General features: G+C 37.2%; 2 protein-coding genes across 3 annotated transcripts; both read right to left on the bottom strand.

Moving 5' to 3' along the window:
• Positions 1-351: 351 nt before the first annotated feature.
• On the bottom strand, positions 352-2,609 carry LOC132299076 (glyoxylate/hydroxypyruvate reductase HPR3-like). The gene is made up of 2 exons (XM_059795525.1): positions 1,707-2,609; positions 352-1,049 (listed from the first exon to the last, which is right to left on the bottom strand). The coding sequence occupies exons 1-2, from the start codon at positions 2,226-2,228 to the stop codon at positions 525-527; spliced, it is 1,047 nt and encodes a 348-aa protein (XP_059651508.1). The 5' UTR covers positions 2,229-2,609; the 3' UTR covers positions 352-524.
• A 2,087-nt stretch (positions 2,610-4,696) lies between these two features.
• On the bottom strand, positions 4,697-11,396 carry LOC132299073 (glyoxylate/hydroxypyruvate reductase HPR3-like). Of its 2 annotated transcripts, none has more exons than XM_059795523.1 (2): positions 10,705-11,396; positions 4,697-5,427 (listed from the first exon to the last, which is right to left on the bottom strand). In XM_059795523.1, the coding sequence occupies exons 1-2, from the start codon at positions 11,155-11,157 to the stop codon at positions 4,903-4,905; spliced, it is 978 nt and encodes a 325-aa protein (XP_059651506.1). In that variant the 5' UTR covers positions 11,158-11,396; the 3' UTR covers positions 4,697-4,902. The 2 variants fall into 2 exon arrangements, with proteins under 2 accessions (XP_059651506.1, XP_059651505.1); XM_059795522.1 differs by lacking the exon at positions 10,705-11,396 and adding an exon at positions 6,384-6,953.
• Between the last annotated feature and the right edge of the window lie 6,317 nt (positions 11,397-17,713).

The following is a 17,713-nucleotide window of genomic DNA, read 5'->3' as shown; positions in this document are numbered from 1 at the left end:
ACTAACAGGCTAATCTATGCTTAACCACCCTGAATATTTAGCTCAAGGTTAATGGCTTAATAACCAGGTTGTCATGAATATTTGTTGCTATTCTTCCTAGTGATTGACTACTTAAAAGATTCACCTTATTTTGTTCTTAATTATTTAGGTAAACATATTTCAATCACCGAAATGAAGTTGATTTCGATTTACCTGATCAGCAGTGAAATTGATGGTAGAAAGATTTCATGTTATATGGACTAATACTCTTTAAACTCTGTTTTTGAACTGATATTTTCCCCATTCAATAGCGAAGATAAAATGTAGCTAAATTCATAAAACAATCAGATGTTGCACACTTTCTGCCAGTAATTGACTTCAAAAATGGAGCTAAATCGTTAAAACAACCAGAGGTTGTCTGGTGGGATTTTAATAAAAAAGCACATACTTTTTGCCAGTAATTGACTTCCACAAGAACAAATAGAACCTGGTTAAAATACAATTAGAACAGGAAGCTAACTCAAGATTAGCTTGACTCGGTTCATTCATTCATCGATGACCGGAGAAAGTAAAGGTCTGTTAGAGAAGAAAGCTTCTAAATTGCCCATCACAAGCTGGAATGCGTCGTAGAAAGCTTCCTCTGTGAAGGCAGCTCTATGTGGTAACATCACCACATTATCCATTGCAAAGAGCTCTTTAGGAACATTGGGTTCATTCTCAAACACATCCAAGCCAGCACCACCAATCTCTCCTTGCACCAAACATTGAACCAGTTCCTTCTCGTCGATGATAGCCCCGCGTCCGACATTGACAATGACTCCATCTTTCCCCAATGCTGACATGACTTCTTTGTTAATCATGTGGTGAGTTTGATCATTTAGTTCACAACAAATCACAACAACATTGTTGTTAGCTGCAAGGTCACGGACATTAGGGTAGTAGGGGTATGAGAGAGAGGGTTTCTTCTTCCTCGAGTTGTATGAGATGATGCAGCCAAAGGCCTCAAGCCTTTTCGCAACTTGTGAGCCAATGCTTCCCAATCCTACAATCCCAACTCGTTTGCCTCCCAACTAATATCATCATCAACCACCACCACTTCATCAAATGAGGAAAACAAATGTTACATTAATTAGCTAATATAATGAAATCTACACACTCACAATGATTAGCCAAAGTCTAGATCCTCTGCAGTGGACGTTCACGACCACTCAAACGTGATCATGACTGTCTATGAGTTACGTAATGTGCGCTAGCAAAGGATCTGCAATGACATGGTGGTGCACGAAAGCTAATCAGGATCCTCTCTTGTGGACGGATCTTATTTAAATGTTAAAAAATATGTAACATCTTTTTATTTTATTTAATTATTTGTGAGAAATTATGTAATGTCATTATATTTATATTCATTTAAATTTCTTAAAAAATATGTTCCACGAAAAACATAAAATAAGTTTTCAAAATATTGAAAACATAGCGTAGAAGAAAACATAAACCAATATATCTTTTAAAGTTTTTAGCGAAAAATATTTTAAAAAATTATTAAAATAATAAAAACTTATATTTGAAGAAAACATAAAAAAATATATCTTTTATTTTTGCAATGATTATCAAATTTGTTAAACCTTCGTATAAAACAACATTTTATGAAATATGAATACGCAAATATGTCTAGTGTGTGTGTGACTGTGTGTGTAGTGTGTACATACGAGTGATAGATTAGGGAAGACCTTGGAACCAAGAGGATAGTCGCCGACAGTTGGCCAAAGTCCGCCGCGAACGAACCGATCAGCAGCGGTGATTCTTCTCAATACGTCGATCAACAGCCCGACGGCAATGTCAGCCACGTCTTCGGATAATACAGTTCCGCCGTTGGTGACGGCGATTCCCCGCCGCCGGCACTCTGGCAGATCAATGTGGTTTACCCCGGCGCTGGCCGTGACGACTATCCGAAGCGCCGGGAGGTGGCGGAGGACGTCGGCTGTGACCGGACTGTTGCCGGAGCACAGGATGGCCTTGACGGAGCGCGCCTGAGTGGTGAGAAAGTGGTGGGTGGGGAGCGGAGACTCCCAAGCTTTGAGAAGTTGGAATTTGTTGGAGAATTCCACTTGAAATTGTGTGAAAACCGGTGACGGACGGAGGACCAGGACTTGAGGGAGTTGTGTTGCCATTGATGAAGATTGAGAGCTCAGAACTGAAACTTGAAAGCAGGAAGAAGAGAACCAATCCGGTGTTGAAGAAGTATAATTCATCAATCAAATTATATTTGAGAATTTGATTCAATTTTTGTCATGGTTTGATTGTGAGGGGGAATCTGGGGCAAAGGACTGCACACTTTTCTCCCAATTTTAGGGTGTATAAATACATGTACACACCACATACATATACATATTAATTATGTATACGTAGAAAATTAATATTTCTAACTCAAAGATTTTAATCTTGGGGACAAGAAATATGTTGATGAATTGTAAACAATGTGGATATCATTTGAAAATTGTTATAGATTAAATTATAAGATATTTTTTAAGTCAAAGGACAATGAAAGTAAAAGATGAAGACTCTCAACACAAAGGTCATTCTTGAAGATTAAAAGGTTTGGACAGGTAAGCCTTGGGTCAGTCATAGACTTAAATCAGAGCATCTCAAATGGCCTCTCTCAAGTGGGTTTTTAAACTAAAAATATAATAAGTGGATAAAAATAAAGTATTTTAATAGTTTCTTTAAAGACTTTTCATAATTTGAGATTTTTAAATGTATTTTCAAATATACCAAGTGGATGAAAATAAGACCTCTCATAATTTGTCTCAAAATCAAAATATAACAAAAAGGCACTCAATTGAGCACTCTCAAAAGACCTCTCATATTTTGAAATTGTCAAAAATTACTAAAATAAAAATAAGGTATTCCATGGGCTCTCAAAATATGGAACGATTTGCTATGTCAAAAAAATAGTATTTTGGATAAAATGCACCATTGGAGTAGAATTGTAAAAATATAATATTTTGACACTGTACCTCCTCTCAAAATATAGATTTAACATGAAAATATAGTATTTTGCATTGGAGATGCTTTTAGAAAGTTATTCTTGAAATAACTTATTTGAAAGTTCTTTCTTTAGACTTTAGAGCAACTTTGGAATTACTATTGGAATAAGAACTCAAGCAGGAGAATCCTGCTTATGCGGTCTAAGGCAAGCTTTTTTCTTAAAAATTACTATTAGTAAAAAGCATATGAACAATGTTTGCTTCAAGCCGCATACGTAGGAATGTATTTCTGATGCTGACATGGACCAATAAAAATATAACATGTGTCAAAATAAATTTAAAATAATAAATAAAAATTGTTTGGATCTTTTTACGGATCATTCAAAAGGAATATATATTCCTTATGCAGAAGCTAAACAAATAGCCAAAACATGATAAATTAACCACACTGGTAAGACTTCAATTATCAATGGAGTTTAAGGAAATCAATTTGGCTTCAGATTGCAACAGGTGGTGATAAATCTCAAAATTTTGGATGCCACTATGCGTATTTATTAATTGGTCGCCCTCTTAAGTCATTCTGGAAATGGGGTTGCAACATAGATAGCAGACAACGAATGTGTTAGCTTGAATCATCTCTAAATATTGGATTTAAAAGATTTGGGTTTGAGAATGGAGGAGGTGGCAAGTAGTGAAGGTAGTGGGGGTCGGTTGCGGGTTGGTGGGAAGAGACAGGATCGTGAGTTAAAGAGAGGGTGAGCCCGTTACTAGGTCTTACACACGTATAAGAGAAAATCATCTTCCTATTACCAACATGCCAGTGGTTTAACAGTACCAAACCCCTACTTCTCAAAGATAGGTCAGGGGTTTGAACTTCTGTGGAGGCATGTGTGTGTGAGTACTCAACTAAGAAAAAAAAAAAAAATTCATTTTCCTATTTGGATGACTCGTGAAAAGATTCTGATGATTCAGGTTTAATTTTTTAATTTTTTTGACACATGTCATATTGTTATTGTTCCATCTCAATATAAGAAGGAGAGTCCTACTTATGTGGTCAAAGGCAAGCTTTTTCCAAAGCATATTATCTGATTGGTGACATATTAAAATATTAAATTTTTATAATTAAATTATTTTTTAATTTATTTTGTAACAAAAATTTTTTAAACATTTTTATTGCTTATTTTAAAATTATATCCTTTAATACCATGTTACTATATTTCATGATAACAATTTTATTAAGGAATGCTTGTAATTTTCTTTATAAAAAATAAAAATGACATAATTGACTAATGAAAAATAGTTACCTAAAATATTCAACCTCTATTTCGAACCCAGTTTAAAAAGCTCCAAATTATAGTTTAATTTAAACGCTCTATTAAACTAAATTTGGTAACTATTAAAAACGCTTTTAATAATTATCAAACACATCTGAATAAAATTTTTAAAAATAAAAACGCTTTTAAATTGTAAAGAAGCCAAACGAGCTTTTAGTGGACTCTCTCTACTCAATGCCCTTCAGGAATATCATTCTATAGTCTTTAGACCCTTAGCAATGGGGATGAACCTTTTTGACCCATATCATAAGGCCTTTGTTGAGGTTGAGTTAGTTTATAAAACTCAAGTCTTGATCTAATGATTTATCAGACCAACACTTGAAATTAATCACATCATTTAAAGGGTACATGGTATATGGACCCATTCTCTGCAACCTCATATGCTAAAACTCTTTAAACTCTGTTTTTGAACTACTATTTTTCCCATTCAATAGTGAAGAAGAAATGTAGCTAAATCCACAAAACAATGTTGTCTGGTGAGATTGTAATAAAAAAGCACATACTTTCTGCCAGTAATTGACTTCCACAAGAACAAATATATGCTAGCTAAAACACACTTGGAACATGATGAGGAAGCTAACTCACGATAGCTTGACTCAGTTCATTCATTCATCGATGACCGGAGAAAGTAAAGGTCTGTTAGAGAAGAAAGCTTCTAAATTGCCCATCACAAGCTGGAATGCGTCGTAGAAAGCTTCCTCTGTGAAGGCAGCTCTATGTGGTAACATCACAACATTGTCCAGTGCAAAGAGCTCTTTAGGAACATTGGGTTCATTCTCAAACACATCCAAGCCAGCACCACCAATCTCTCCTTGCACCAAACATCGAACCAGTTCCTTCTCGTCGATGATAGCCCCGCGTCCAATGTTCACAATGACTCCATCTTTTCCCAACGCTGACATGACTTCTTTGTTGATCATGTGGCGAGTTTGATCATTTAGTTCACAACAAATCACAAGAACATTGTTGTTAGCTGCAAGGTCACAGACATTAGGGTGGTAGGGGTACGAGAGAGAGGGTTTTTTCTTCCTCGAGTTGTATGAGATGATGCAGCCAAAGGCCTCAAGCCTTTTTGCAACTTCTGAGCCAATGCTTCCCAATCCTACAATCCCAACTCGTTTGCCTCCCAACTATTACCATCAACCATCATCACGTCATCAAATGAGGAAAATAAATGTTCCACTAATTAGTCACTACAATGAAATCTACATGCCTACATTTACTACTTAATATGCCAACATAAAGAAATTAGTTTGCTTAATTAATAGTAGTAATGCATAATTATTTGGAAGGCATATTGAGACCAAACTAGCATTTTAGGAATGAGTCCCGATATGGGACTTGGCAGTCGGACATCTCCGACTGTTTTTATGCGTGTGGGAGGTTGAAGCCTGACGTCGGAAAGATGCCAGCTCCATCACTAATGTCATTATGTTGATGTCATCGTAACGTCAAGTCCAACTCGAATCAAACAATTCGACTAAAGTCGGATTTGTCCGACTGTCGAATTATATATCATTTTTCTTTAGAGATATACAGATTGATATGATACATGTATGTTTGTGCACAAATATTCCATAGACATGTACATGTCTTCTTGTGTATTATTGTGATCAGAGTAATGCTACAAATATTGATGATTTTGTTGTGCATCTTCGACACACCCTCAGTTAGTTTACGTAAGGATATGACCTCTCTCCTCTTGGATGTTCATTTCAATGATTGACAAAGTCGGTAACAATTGGGACAGATGTTAATTTTTTTTTTATAATAAAAAACAGAAATTCATAGCTTGATTAACATAAAGTATTGAAGTAACTTTATTAGTAACAATTATATAATTATTGTTAAACCTTGATATATTAAAGTAATGCTATCAACAACACTCTTTATAATAGGATTTAAGAATTTCTCCATCCAGATATCTAGTGAAACTTCTCTTGATTGCATTACTGGATATTAACGGCCTGGAAAAACATGTGAAACTAATAATTTGACTATTTGTACTCCTTAATTTTTAAGTTTTAAAAAAAAAAAGTAAAAAAATGTGACCCAATAAATAATTTGACTATTGTTGATGGAAGACCTTGGAACCAAGAGGATAGTCGCCGACAGTAGGCCAAAATCCGCCGCGAACGAACCGATCAGCAGAGGTGATTCTTCTCAGTACGTCGATCAACAGCCCGACGGCGATGTCAGCCACGTCTTCGGAGAAGACAGCTCCGGCGTTGGTGACGGCGATTCCCCGCCGCCGGCACTCCGGCAGGTCGATGTGGTTGACCCCGGCACTCTCGGTAACGACGATCCGGAGCTCCGGGAGGTGGCAGAGGACGTCGTCGGTGACCGCACTGTGGCCGGAGCAGAGAATGGCCTTGACGGATTGGGCGTGAGTGGTAAGGAAGAGGTGGGTGGAGAGTGGAGACTCCCAAGCTTTGAGAATATGGAACTTTTTGGAGAATTCATCTTGAAATTGTGTGAAAACCAGTGGTGGTCGGAGGATCAGAACTTGTGGGAGTTGTTCTTCTTGTTGTTTAGCCATTGATGAAGAAGATTGAGAAAGCTCAGCTCCTCTTCGGAGGGAACAAAGACAATGCCTCTCACTTTGACCCGATTGCGTAAAGTAGGGCAATACTTTATGGTTTTAATTTCACTAAAAAAGATTGGCGGGGTGGGTGGGTGGGGGTCCACGATGGTGGTGATGTAAAGTACAATAACACCCTCGTCAAAAATTGAATCACTAACCTCTCTCGAGGTTAGGCAAATTATAAAGAGTCCAGATAGTCCTAATTAATTTAAATTATAAAATAAAATAAAAATAGAAAAAAAATCACTAACCTCTCTCGAGGTTAGGCAAAGAATGACTGGATTATTCTCTTTTCGCTTTATTCAACATTTCTTTCATTTTCTACTCATCTGATACTTCTCTCTCCAGCCAAAGAATGACTGAATTAGTCAGGTTAAATTGGTCTGGGTTCAGATTACCCCATCCATAATGCGTGATCCACTAGAGACCGAGTCTAGTACCAACTCGTTCTCGTCACCACCACCAAACTCGCCTTCATCATCATCTGGGCTATCTAAATTGAATCAAAACTCAGACCCAAAAGAGCCCAAATCAGAAACGAAACAAGAGGGGAGAGAGAGCAAACATGGAATATACAGAGGGGTTTGAATGTAAACATGGGGCAAATTGAAATTCGAGATACACGAGCCTAGAAAGAACTCACGGATCTGGCTCGAAACTTTCGCTACCCCAGAAATGGTGGCCCGAACTCACCGAGTTGCTTCCCTGGCCCGTCTCATAATCTCCAGGTGATGTCCAAGGCGGCGTCAATGGACCACCTCAACCCTCCGCCACCACCGTCCTTGCCGCCGTCATCGACGTCGTTTATATAAGAACTTTCGGCATTGAATGAGTTGAGCGAGATAGTTGAGTTACCGAGTCTGAGAACGGGTTATGACTCGGAAGAGTTGAAGAACGATTTCATGTTTGTTGACTCGTTAGATGGATGGGTAAATCCCGCCGTGGTTTCACAGTGCGATAGTTGGGTTACAACTCGTTCTCGCATGGTGATAAAAAGATGACTTAAACACACCGGCGACAAACTGTTGGGCTTTGAGCAGACGGTGATGCATGGATTTTTTACGGCGACGGCGAGGACTGGATTTACTAGTGGGCCGCGGAGCTATTCTGAAATTGTTCCTTGGTTTATGTTCATTCTAGGGTTTATGGTTGATGGGTTTGTTGAGGAGGTTAATGGGTGTCTAAATCTAGGGCTAAGATTAAGGTAGGTGGTGAAGGAGGAGGTTATATAAAATTAGGGTATATAAGTAATTTTAAATAATAAAAATAGGGATGTAAATGTCTTTGTAATTTTTTTAGGTCAAATGTGGCATTTCATGCTTAAAAATGGCTGATATCATTAAAAATTATCATTAACCCCTTCGCGAGAAGGGGGAAAGTGTTAAAGACAGAGCTAATATCAAGGGAGGTTAGTGTAATATTTGAAACGTTAAGGGTGTTATGTGTAATTAGACCTAACCTCGGAGGAGGTAAGTGATATGTATACATATGCATATGTATACTGTAAGCCACAAATTTGATTTGGTCGGATTTAGAAGTGGGTCTACTGTCGTCGAAGGTGGTGCCAGTGATGGCGGGGGAGAGATACCTTTTAAATTAGGAGTGAGCAAATAATTCGTCAATCCGGTTCGAATCAATTCGATCCGTGTGGTTTAGTTCGATTTTCAGATCTCATGGTTCGGTGATGGTTTAGAAAATTTGCAATTCGGTATTCGCGGTTCGATTAACGGATTGGACCTTGAAAAAATCGATCCAAACCGTTAACCGATCTGAACTGAACCGTTGCCAATACGAACCGTTAGTCAATCCGAACCGAACCGTTAAATAAATAATATATTTATATATTTATATTATACAATATACCGTATTTTTTTTTTCTTTTCTTTCTTTTTTCATTATTCTTTTAATGTTAACCTAACCCTAACTCAGCCTCGCCTATTCATTATTCCAATCTCATTTCAGCCGCTCCTTTTCTTTTCACTCTTTTTAGTCTTCTCCTCTCGCCTCTGTGAGTCTGTGACACTCTTCTCCTCTGTCTTCCACTCGCCTCTCAATCTCTCGCCTCCCAATCTCGACCTCTCAATCCAACACCTTTCAACTATCGTTCACCAGATTCTAAGCAACAGCGACCTCTGCGCGACCTCTTCGACTGGATCTACCTCTTTTCCGGTGAGTTCAATTTTTGCATGGATCTTCTTATTCTCCTCTTCTCTAAACATTTTCTGTAAATTGTTTTTTTTTCTTATTCTCCTATTTTCTTCGACTTGATCTACTTCTTAGAAATTATTTTTTGTAATGGTTTTCCACTGATTGCATGCATTAACTGTTGTTTGATTACCAGTATGTCTGGAATTCATCGGGAAAGGACATGAAAACAGCTTGCCGCCAGTGATGGAGAGTCCCATTTGGGGATGTTGTGATCCTCAAGCTCTTCACACAATGAAATCCCAGAAAGCCCTTTTAATTTTAATTTTTTTTAATTTTATATTCCTCTCTCTAAATTTTTTTTAATCTGGGTTTGATTACTATGAGTGAGAGTAAGTATGCTTTTCTTAATCTTAAGGGAGGTTAGTGTAATATTTGAAACGTTAGGGGTACTATGTGTAATTAGACCTAACCTCGAAAGAGGTAAGTGATATGTATACATGTGCATATATTTGTAAACCACAAATTTGATTTGGTCGGATTTGGAAGTGGGTCTACTGCCGTCGAAGGTGGCGCCAGTGATGGCGGGGGAGAGATACCCTTTAGATGATAGTGGGAGCTCGGTGATGGAGACGATAGTGGTGTTGGTGGTGGTTTTGGGGATAGAGATGGTGGTGGTGGTTCATTCGCAAAGAGGTGTACGACGACAACTTTATTGTTGGCGATGGTGGTGGGTTTGAGGGAGGGGCAATGGCGGCTTGTTTGGGTTAGGGTTTGAGGAAGGAAATAGAAGAGAGTGAGGAGAGAAAAATTGGGTTTCTCATATGGGTTGTACCCGGTAACCCATTTACACCTATTTGATCTAAGGGTATTTAAGTCAATAAAAAAAAGTTGCATTGTTTAAATTAAGAATTTAATGTGTCAAAGGATAATAAAGTCAATTCATCATTGTCGGGATATCTTTGTCAACTTTATCAAACTTAAGCAGGTGGCATCGTCAAAAAATAAGATAATTTGTATATGTCTGTCCTTATACCAAATCTCAGGGAGTGTTATTGTACTTTTTCCTAAATGATACATGTATGTTTGTGCACATATATACGATAGACATGCACACATGTACATTCTTCTCGTGTATGTGTATTATTGTGATTAGAGTAATGTTACAAATATTGACGATGTTGTTATGTATCTTCGACGCATCCTTAGTATTACATAAGGATATGACCTCTCTCTTTTTGGATGTTCATTTCAATGATTGACAGAGTCGGTAACAATGGGGACAAATGTTATTTTTTATTTTTATTATTATTTTTTTAATAATAAAAAGCAGAAATTCGTAGCTTGATTAACATAAAGTATTGAAGTAACTTTATTAGTAACAATTACATAATTATTGTTAAACCATGATATATTAAAGTAATGCTATCAACAACACTCTTTATAATAAAATTTATGAACTTTTCCATATTTAACCACAAAATCAAGATATCTAAGTAAAACTTTTCTTGGTGGCAATACTTAGGGTACTAACAGTATGGAAAAACATGTGACACTAATAATTTGACTATTTGTACTCCTAAATTTTTACTTTAAAAAAAACAAAGGTTTTGACTTGGACAAAAATGTGACATCATAAATAATTTGACACGTGTAAGGAATATTGTTGAGGGAAGACCTTGGAACCAAGAGGATAGTCGCTGACAGTAGGCCAAAGTCCGCCGCGAACGAACCGGTCAGCAGCGGTGATTCTTCTCAGTACGTCGATCAACAGCCCGACGGCGATGTCAGCCACGTCTTCGGAGAAGACAGCTCCGGCGTTGGTGACGGCGATTCCCCGCCGCCGGCACTCCGGCAGGTCGATGTGGTTGACCCCTGCACTAGCGGTAACGACGATCCGGAGCTCCGGGAGGTGGCGGAGGACGTCGGTGGTGACCGAACTTTGGCCGGAGCAGAGAATGGCCTTGACGGATTGGGCGTGAGTGGTGAGGAAGAGTTGGGTGGAGAGTGGAGATTCCCAAGCTTTGAGAATTTGGAACTTTTTGGAGAATTCATCTTGAAATTGTGTGAAAACCGGTGGTGGTCGGAGGATCAGAACTTGTGGGAGTTGTTCTTCATGTTGTTTAGCCATTGAAGAAGAAGATTGAGAAAGCTCAGCTCCTCTTCGGAGGAAGCAAAGAAAATGCCTCTCACTTGACCTGATAGCGTCAAGGTGAGGCAAAACTTTTTGGCTTCAATTTCACCGATAAATGGGGCGTAAAGTACAATAACACCAGCTCCTCTTCGGAGGAAGCAAAGAAAATGCCTCTCACTTGACCTGATAGCGTCAAGGTGAGGCAAAACTTTATGGCTTCAATTTCACCGATAAATGGGGCGTAAAGTACAATAACACCGTTTGACACAAGTATAGACAAATGCAAGTTGTCCTATTTTTTAAAAATGACATTTCCTTGTCAAAAATTGAATCCAAAAATCTCTATAAATCGTAAAAAGTTCACATTACCCTTTAATATTTTATTAATTTAATTTATAAAATATCAAAATTCTTAAATAACACATTTACCCTTATAAAGTCATTATACCTCTATGTAAATATATATAATATACATTTTTATACATATGCATATATCTATATGTATACTGTAAATGCCAAATTTGATTTGGTAGGATTTGGAAGTGGGTATGTTACTGTCGGAGGTGGCGTCGATGATGGCGGGGGAGAGATACCCTTTGGACGATAATGGGAGCTCGGTGATGGAGACGATGGTCGTGTTGGTGGTGGCTTTAAGGATGGAGATGGTGGTGGTGGTTCATTTGCCAAGACGTGTGTAGACACTAAAATTTTAGTGGGCTTTAATTTTGACAAATTAACCCATTAAATATGGGTCAATGTTTAATTAAGTTACTTAATTGGCCCAAACTTGGTCCACTTAAATTATTTAATTAGTCCAGCCCTGATGGAATAATTGTCTTTAAGGATAATTATCATAATATACCTGACTCAGTTATGATTTTATCCTTATCAGGAGATGACACGTGTGATCATCCTATGGATCCAAGAAGCCTATAAATAGAGGCCTGGAGGAGAAGGAAGGGGTACACAAATTCAGAGTCCAGAAATCCAGAGATTTAGAAATCCAGAAGGTCCAGAAATTTAGAGGACCAGAAATCTAGAATTCCAGATAGAAATACAGAAACTCTGCCCAAAAGTGAAGAACACCAAGCACATCAAATCATGCCGTTCTTCATCAAATTTCACAGTGATCAACAACAAGCACATCAAATCGTGTTGTTCTTCATTAAATCCACGGTGATCAACAACAAGCACATCAAATTGTGCCATTCTTTATCAAATTCCACGGTGATCAACAACAAGCACATCAAATCGTGTCATTCTTCATCAAATTTCACGGTAATTCAAGATCAAGCTCGTGTAGCCCTTGGATCCAACCAACAAAAAAGAAGATCGAATTAGAGAACCTTATTCTTTGTAAATAATATTATTACAGAGGATTGTACTCCAATTTTATAAATTAATAAAATATTATTATTTGCTCTATATTTTGTTCTTATTTGTTTGTAGACAACAAAATTTGTGTGTACAAATTTCTGGCATGCTCGGTGGGACATCCTCTGCCTCTCATCTCTTTCTCCTATATCAAATCCTCAACAAATTCATCGTCAGATTCTATGACTTCTAATAAGATTCAGATGAAGAGCAAGAATAACACTAAGGACATCGCAGTCATGACAGGTAACATTATCACCACCACAAAAGGTGGCAAGAAGGTTGCAACTTCGTCAAGTGGTACAAACAACTCTGTAAGTTTAATGATGTGGAACATGGTCAAAGCATCTGTTCCTGCCAAAAGATAGTATGATGCAATGAGAGTCGATTATGCTAAATCTGTCAAAGTAACAACTCAAACTCATACTGCCTTCACCTCGCTGGGGGCAAGGAGGAAGGTTCTTACAACCACAAAAGTTGCTCCAGTCATAAGTTCAAGTTCAAGGTTGGTCCATTCAAGGCCAAAGATTTTTTCTGACTCCATCACTATGCCAGTCATAATGATGAGTATTACTTCATACAAAGAGCAATTGACGACTATAGCCCATGCAATTGAAAGATTACAACACTCTCTCAAGGAGCAAGATCTGAAAATTGCCTCACTGACAGAAAAGTTAAAATTGCGTGACGACAATGCTGAGTCAAGCAAAGGCCGAATTCCTTATTCTAATTCCATGCCAGGGAACACTCCAATTGATGACCAAAATGACGTGTCTGCCAATCCAACAATTGATGCTGCCTCTGTCACCTCACTTTCTGTCTAACAATTTCAAGACATGATAGTAAATTACATAAGAGAACAATACAGTGGCATTTCTCAAAGTGCTCGCATGTACTCAAAGCCTTACACGGAAAGAATTGACATCTTAAAAATGTCAGTTGGGTATTAACCTCCAATGTTTCAATAACTTGACGAAAAAGGCAATCCCAAGCAACATGTCGCACACTTTGTAGAAACTTGCGGCAATGATGATACAAACAGAGATCTCCTTGTCAAGCAATTCGTTCGTTCCCTCAAAGGGAATGCATTTGATTGATACACAGACCTCAAAACTGGAGATATTGACAATTGGGAGCAGATGGAACTAGAATTTGTCAACCGTTTTTATAGCACTTATCGTATTGTAAGTATGTTAGAGCTTACAAACACAAAATAAATGAAGGGTGAACCTGTGGTTAACTACATCAACTATTGGCGAGCTCTAAGTCTTGACTGTAAGGATCGTTTGTCTAAAATTTTTGCAGTTGAAACATGTATGCAAGGCATGCGCTAGGAGCTTCTTTACATCCTACAAGGGATTAAGCCTCGCACATTTGAAGAGCTTGTTACTCGAGCCCATAATTTGGAGCTTAGCATGTAAAATCATGGTGCTAGAGAAGATGTTCCTGATATATTCGACAACCTTAAAAAAGTTGAGAAAAGTGAGTCCGAAGAAGAAGACAATATACTTCCTAACTCGGATAACGAAATAGCTTCATCTTTCATTATAAGCATCATCTCGAAAAACTTACATCAAGAAACGCACCATGTTACAACAATGACTTCAACCGAAAGTGCAAAATCAAAAGGGGCATTAAGGCAAGGAAACAAAAAAGAAAATCCTCAAAGTGACAACGAGATAGTCCGTGCCCTCCAGTATAAGCTTGGATTGTCATTTGATTCTTGCAAAGTTGAAGAATAATTAAAGTTGGAATGCTCCCAGATACGAGCCTAAACTGTCGATAACACTCCTTGACACGAGTTTAAACTGTTTACCTAAAGAAAAGAAAAAAAAAAATCAAGAACTCCTTAATACGAGTTTTAAACTGTCTCAAAAAAAAAAAAAAAAAAAAAAATGACACTCCTTGACACGAGTTTAAACTGTCTATCTGGAAAAAAAATCAAGAACTCATTGATACGAGTTTAAACTATCTCCAAAAAAAAAAAAAAAAAAATGACACTCTTTGACACAAGTTTAAACTCTCCCAAGAAAAAAAAAATTAATAAAAATAAATAAATACGTGATGACTTGATCCCTGTTGTAATACCCCTGGTTTTGAAAAGGATATAATTAGAATTTTATTATTTATTTTATTGTTTTTAGTAGTTATTTTATTATTTTTAAGTGCTTATGTGGCTATGTGTGAAATTTGAATTACGTGATGTGTAAATTGATCGGTTGGTTTAATTTAATTATATGTTTAATTTGTATTTAATTGGCTTACTTGTTTATTTGTTTTATTTTGATCTCACTATTTTGTTTTATTTTAATCTCACTGTTGTAAGGAATTGTTTAATTAGGTAATTAAGTTAAATGAGTTTTTTTTAAATACATTCAGTACTTAGGGTTCTTTGAAAAGTCACGTATGTTGGCCAACGTAGATTTTAAATAGGGTTTTCTATGGGCCGACTAGGATTTAGTGTAGGGTTTGAATTGAACCTAGGTCTTATGTAAACCTATAAATATAGGTATTGAGTTCTGCCTAGGGTTTTAGAACCCTATTCACGATGGTGGAGGCAGAGAAGGAACAGAGGAGGATTTCCTAGTTCGCCGGAGAAACTTAGAAGACGACATTGGGATTTTTGAACCAAAATCTCAAAGGCAAGTTCTAATCCTAACTCTATCCCGTTGACTTGTGTTCTTTGCATGTCTAATTCAACTCCAGGAATAAATAAGAATCAAACTTAAACTGGTGTTCATGTCTTTGATGTTTTTAAACTGAATGTGGACATAAGTTGTGTATTGTTGTTTTACATACTTTCCTATGAAATTCTTAATCTAAGTCATGTAAACTGATGTACAGAGAGTTGAACTAGTTTATAACACTCTGAGAAGCCTTAATAATACTCTGGTTCACATGACTGAATTATTTAGAACAGTGCATGTTCTTGAATTATAAACTGCTCGCTTTAACCTCTCGTTGCATAATTCTTGTTCCGATTGTTGACGGTGAATGACTAAGGCATTAAACTATTTCTGGATCATACTGAGACATAACTTAAACTAGTAGCAGCCTTAGTAATTTAGGATGGATGAACTGGACGTCGCTGGAGAGGACACAGTTGAAGGAAACAAGCGGAACGGGGGAGAGGAAGAAGGAGGCGGCTCCAAAATATTTTGGAGCCGGCTCAAAGTTGTTTGGAGGTGGCTCTAAGTGAGTTGGAGCCGGCTCAATCTTGTTTAGAGGTGGCTCCAACTTGTTTGGAGCCTGCTCGTTCAAGGTTTTTCCAGTTTTTGATGTTTCGGCGACCGTTTGGGCTACGAGGGTTGGATTTTGGAGATTTCAGATCCTGTTAGAAGGTATAATTGGGGTTTTCAATATGTTCTAAGGCCATATTAAAGTTTCCAAGGGTTGGTTAACGTGGATTAAAACACTGTTGTTTATAGTAAAACAATGCATAAATTGTTAGATGCAAATCTGGTTACCGTTTTTGGAGATGTAGAGGTTTAATTGCCTATGATTTAATTTGCAATTTATAGTGGATGGTTACACCATACTAGTCATGGAACAGTGGTAGGAATAATCATATTTAAACTCTAATCACTGCTAGCTACGGATTAACTGACGTATATAATTTAACGACTTGCTTCAGTTAGTGTTGGTTTGGTATAATAGTAAGCATATGAATCTGTATATTCTGTTATGCTATCTTGGATTTAAATTGATATTTATATGTATGACATGAATGATCAATTGTTGGTACTTAGTTGCTCTGTTATGCTTAATGGGAACCTAGTTGCTAAATATACAGTATTGTGTCTTATAAACTTACCGAATATCTTGGAATAGTTTAAAGTGAGCATGTTAATTCTAATAATGTTATTGATATGCTCATAGTGGATTACATAATGGATTATACCTATTCTCTGTATTTTAATCTTATTGGAGAATCATGTTAGCAGATGGAAATAACTAAATTGCTTAAATTAATGTAGTGATTGTTTGGACTATAACTTGATTATAAAAATTATTTAAATGCATGATAGAGTTGTTGTGATACCCCTCAGATTCGAGACACGGGTTGATCAGGCCCAGGCCCAAACCCGAGGAAATATCAAACAATTAAAGTATTTTAAAACGAACACAGATGACAAAAAGAAACAATAAAGATAGAATAAAGCTGAAAGAAATAATAATAATAAAACCCTCCATGTATAACTGAAAATTGAAACTCCAATCCTCCAAAACTTCAAGGTTACAACTTGGGAATCCACTGATGGACCCCTAACCAAAAGTTCATCTGAAACTGAAAACTGAAAATAGATAATGCTAGAAACATCGAGAGAAGTCCTACGTAATCAGATGAAGGTGAGACTGTCCTCGACAAGCACGATCAAGCTCTAAGGCTGGAACCGTTTTGTACCTGAAAAGAATAATGAAGGAGTGGGTCAGACCCACGAGCAAGTTCTAATCTAATTGCAATCCATACAGTGACCCGATACGCAGATACACCGTAGACACCTCACAATATCTATCTAGTCCATACGTATAAATATATCCACACTAAGGGACATTCACTAGTCTATAATAGGGGTCTCAACCTGAATAGAAGGCAACATGCGAATACGCACCCAAAGGTGGGCATGAGTACCTAGACCTAACAGGGTACACCTCTACCTATTATAACCAGCTACGCATCCGCTGCATATACGCACCCTAACCAACGAGTCTGAGACACAAGCTCAACTCGTGGTACCATAAACATATATATAAAGTCCGTCCACATCCAGGGTATATAGTTCAACTATTTATTAAACTGACATACAATAAACCAACTAGTTAGTCACTCAACTTATTCAGTTGCTATAACTTAACTACAATCCATTACTCCAGGAAGCCACTCAACTTAGTTGCAGTTGACATGACTTAAACAAAATTAGGATTCAATATTTATAAACCCATTCCTTTAATCCGTTAGGTTAGGTTTAGGCGTTTTGAGCTAAACCGTCCCTAGTATGTCACCGTCCCATACCGGTACATACAATCCTCCATATCCTTATAAATTACATCATATATAACATTTTAGTAATTTACAATCCAAAACTAATAACCAAATAATTGCAGAAAAAAGTTTAACAATCTAGCAATTAAAATCCAGTATTAATCCATGTAACTGCATTGAATAATTTAATATTCT

This window comes from Cornus florida, unplaced genomic scaffold, assembly GCF_030987335.1.
Source record: "Cornus florida cultivar Cherokee Brave unplaced genomic scaffold, ASM3098733v1 CherokeeBrave_3.0.0_Hap2_Chr03, whole genome shotgun sequence".
NCBI classification, from domain to species: domain Eukaryota; kingdom Viridiplantae; phylum Streptophyta; class Magnoliopsida; order Cornales; family Cornaceae; genus Cornus; species Cornus florida.
The sequence above is the reverse complement of the archived record's forward strand: the minus strand, read 5'-3'. Positions and strand labels throughout refer to the sequence as shown.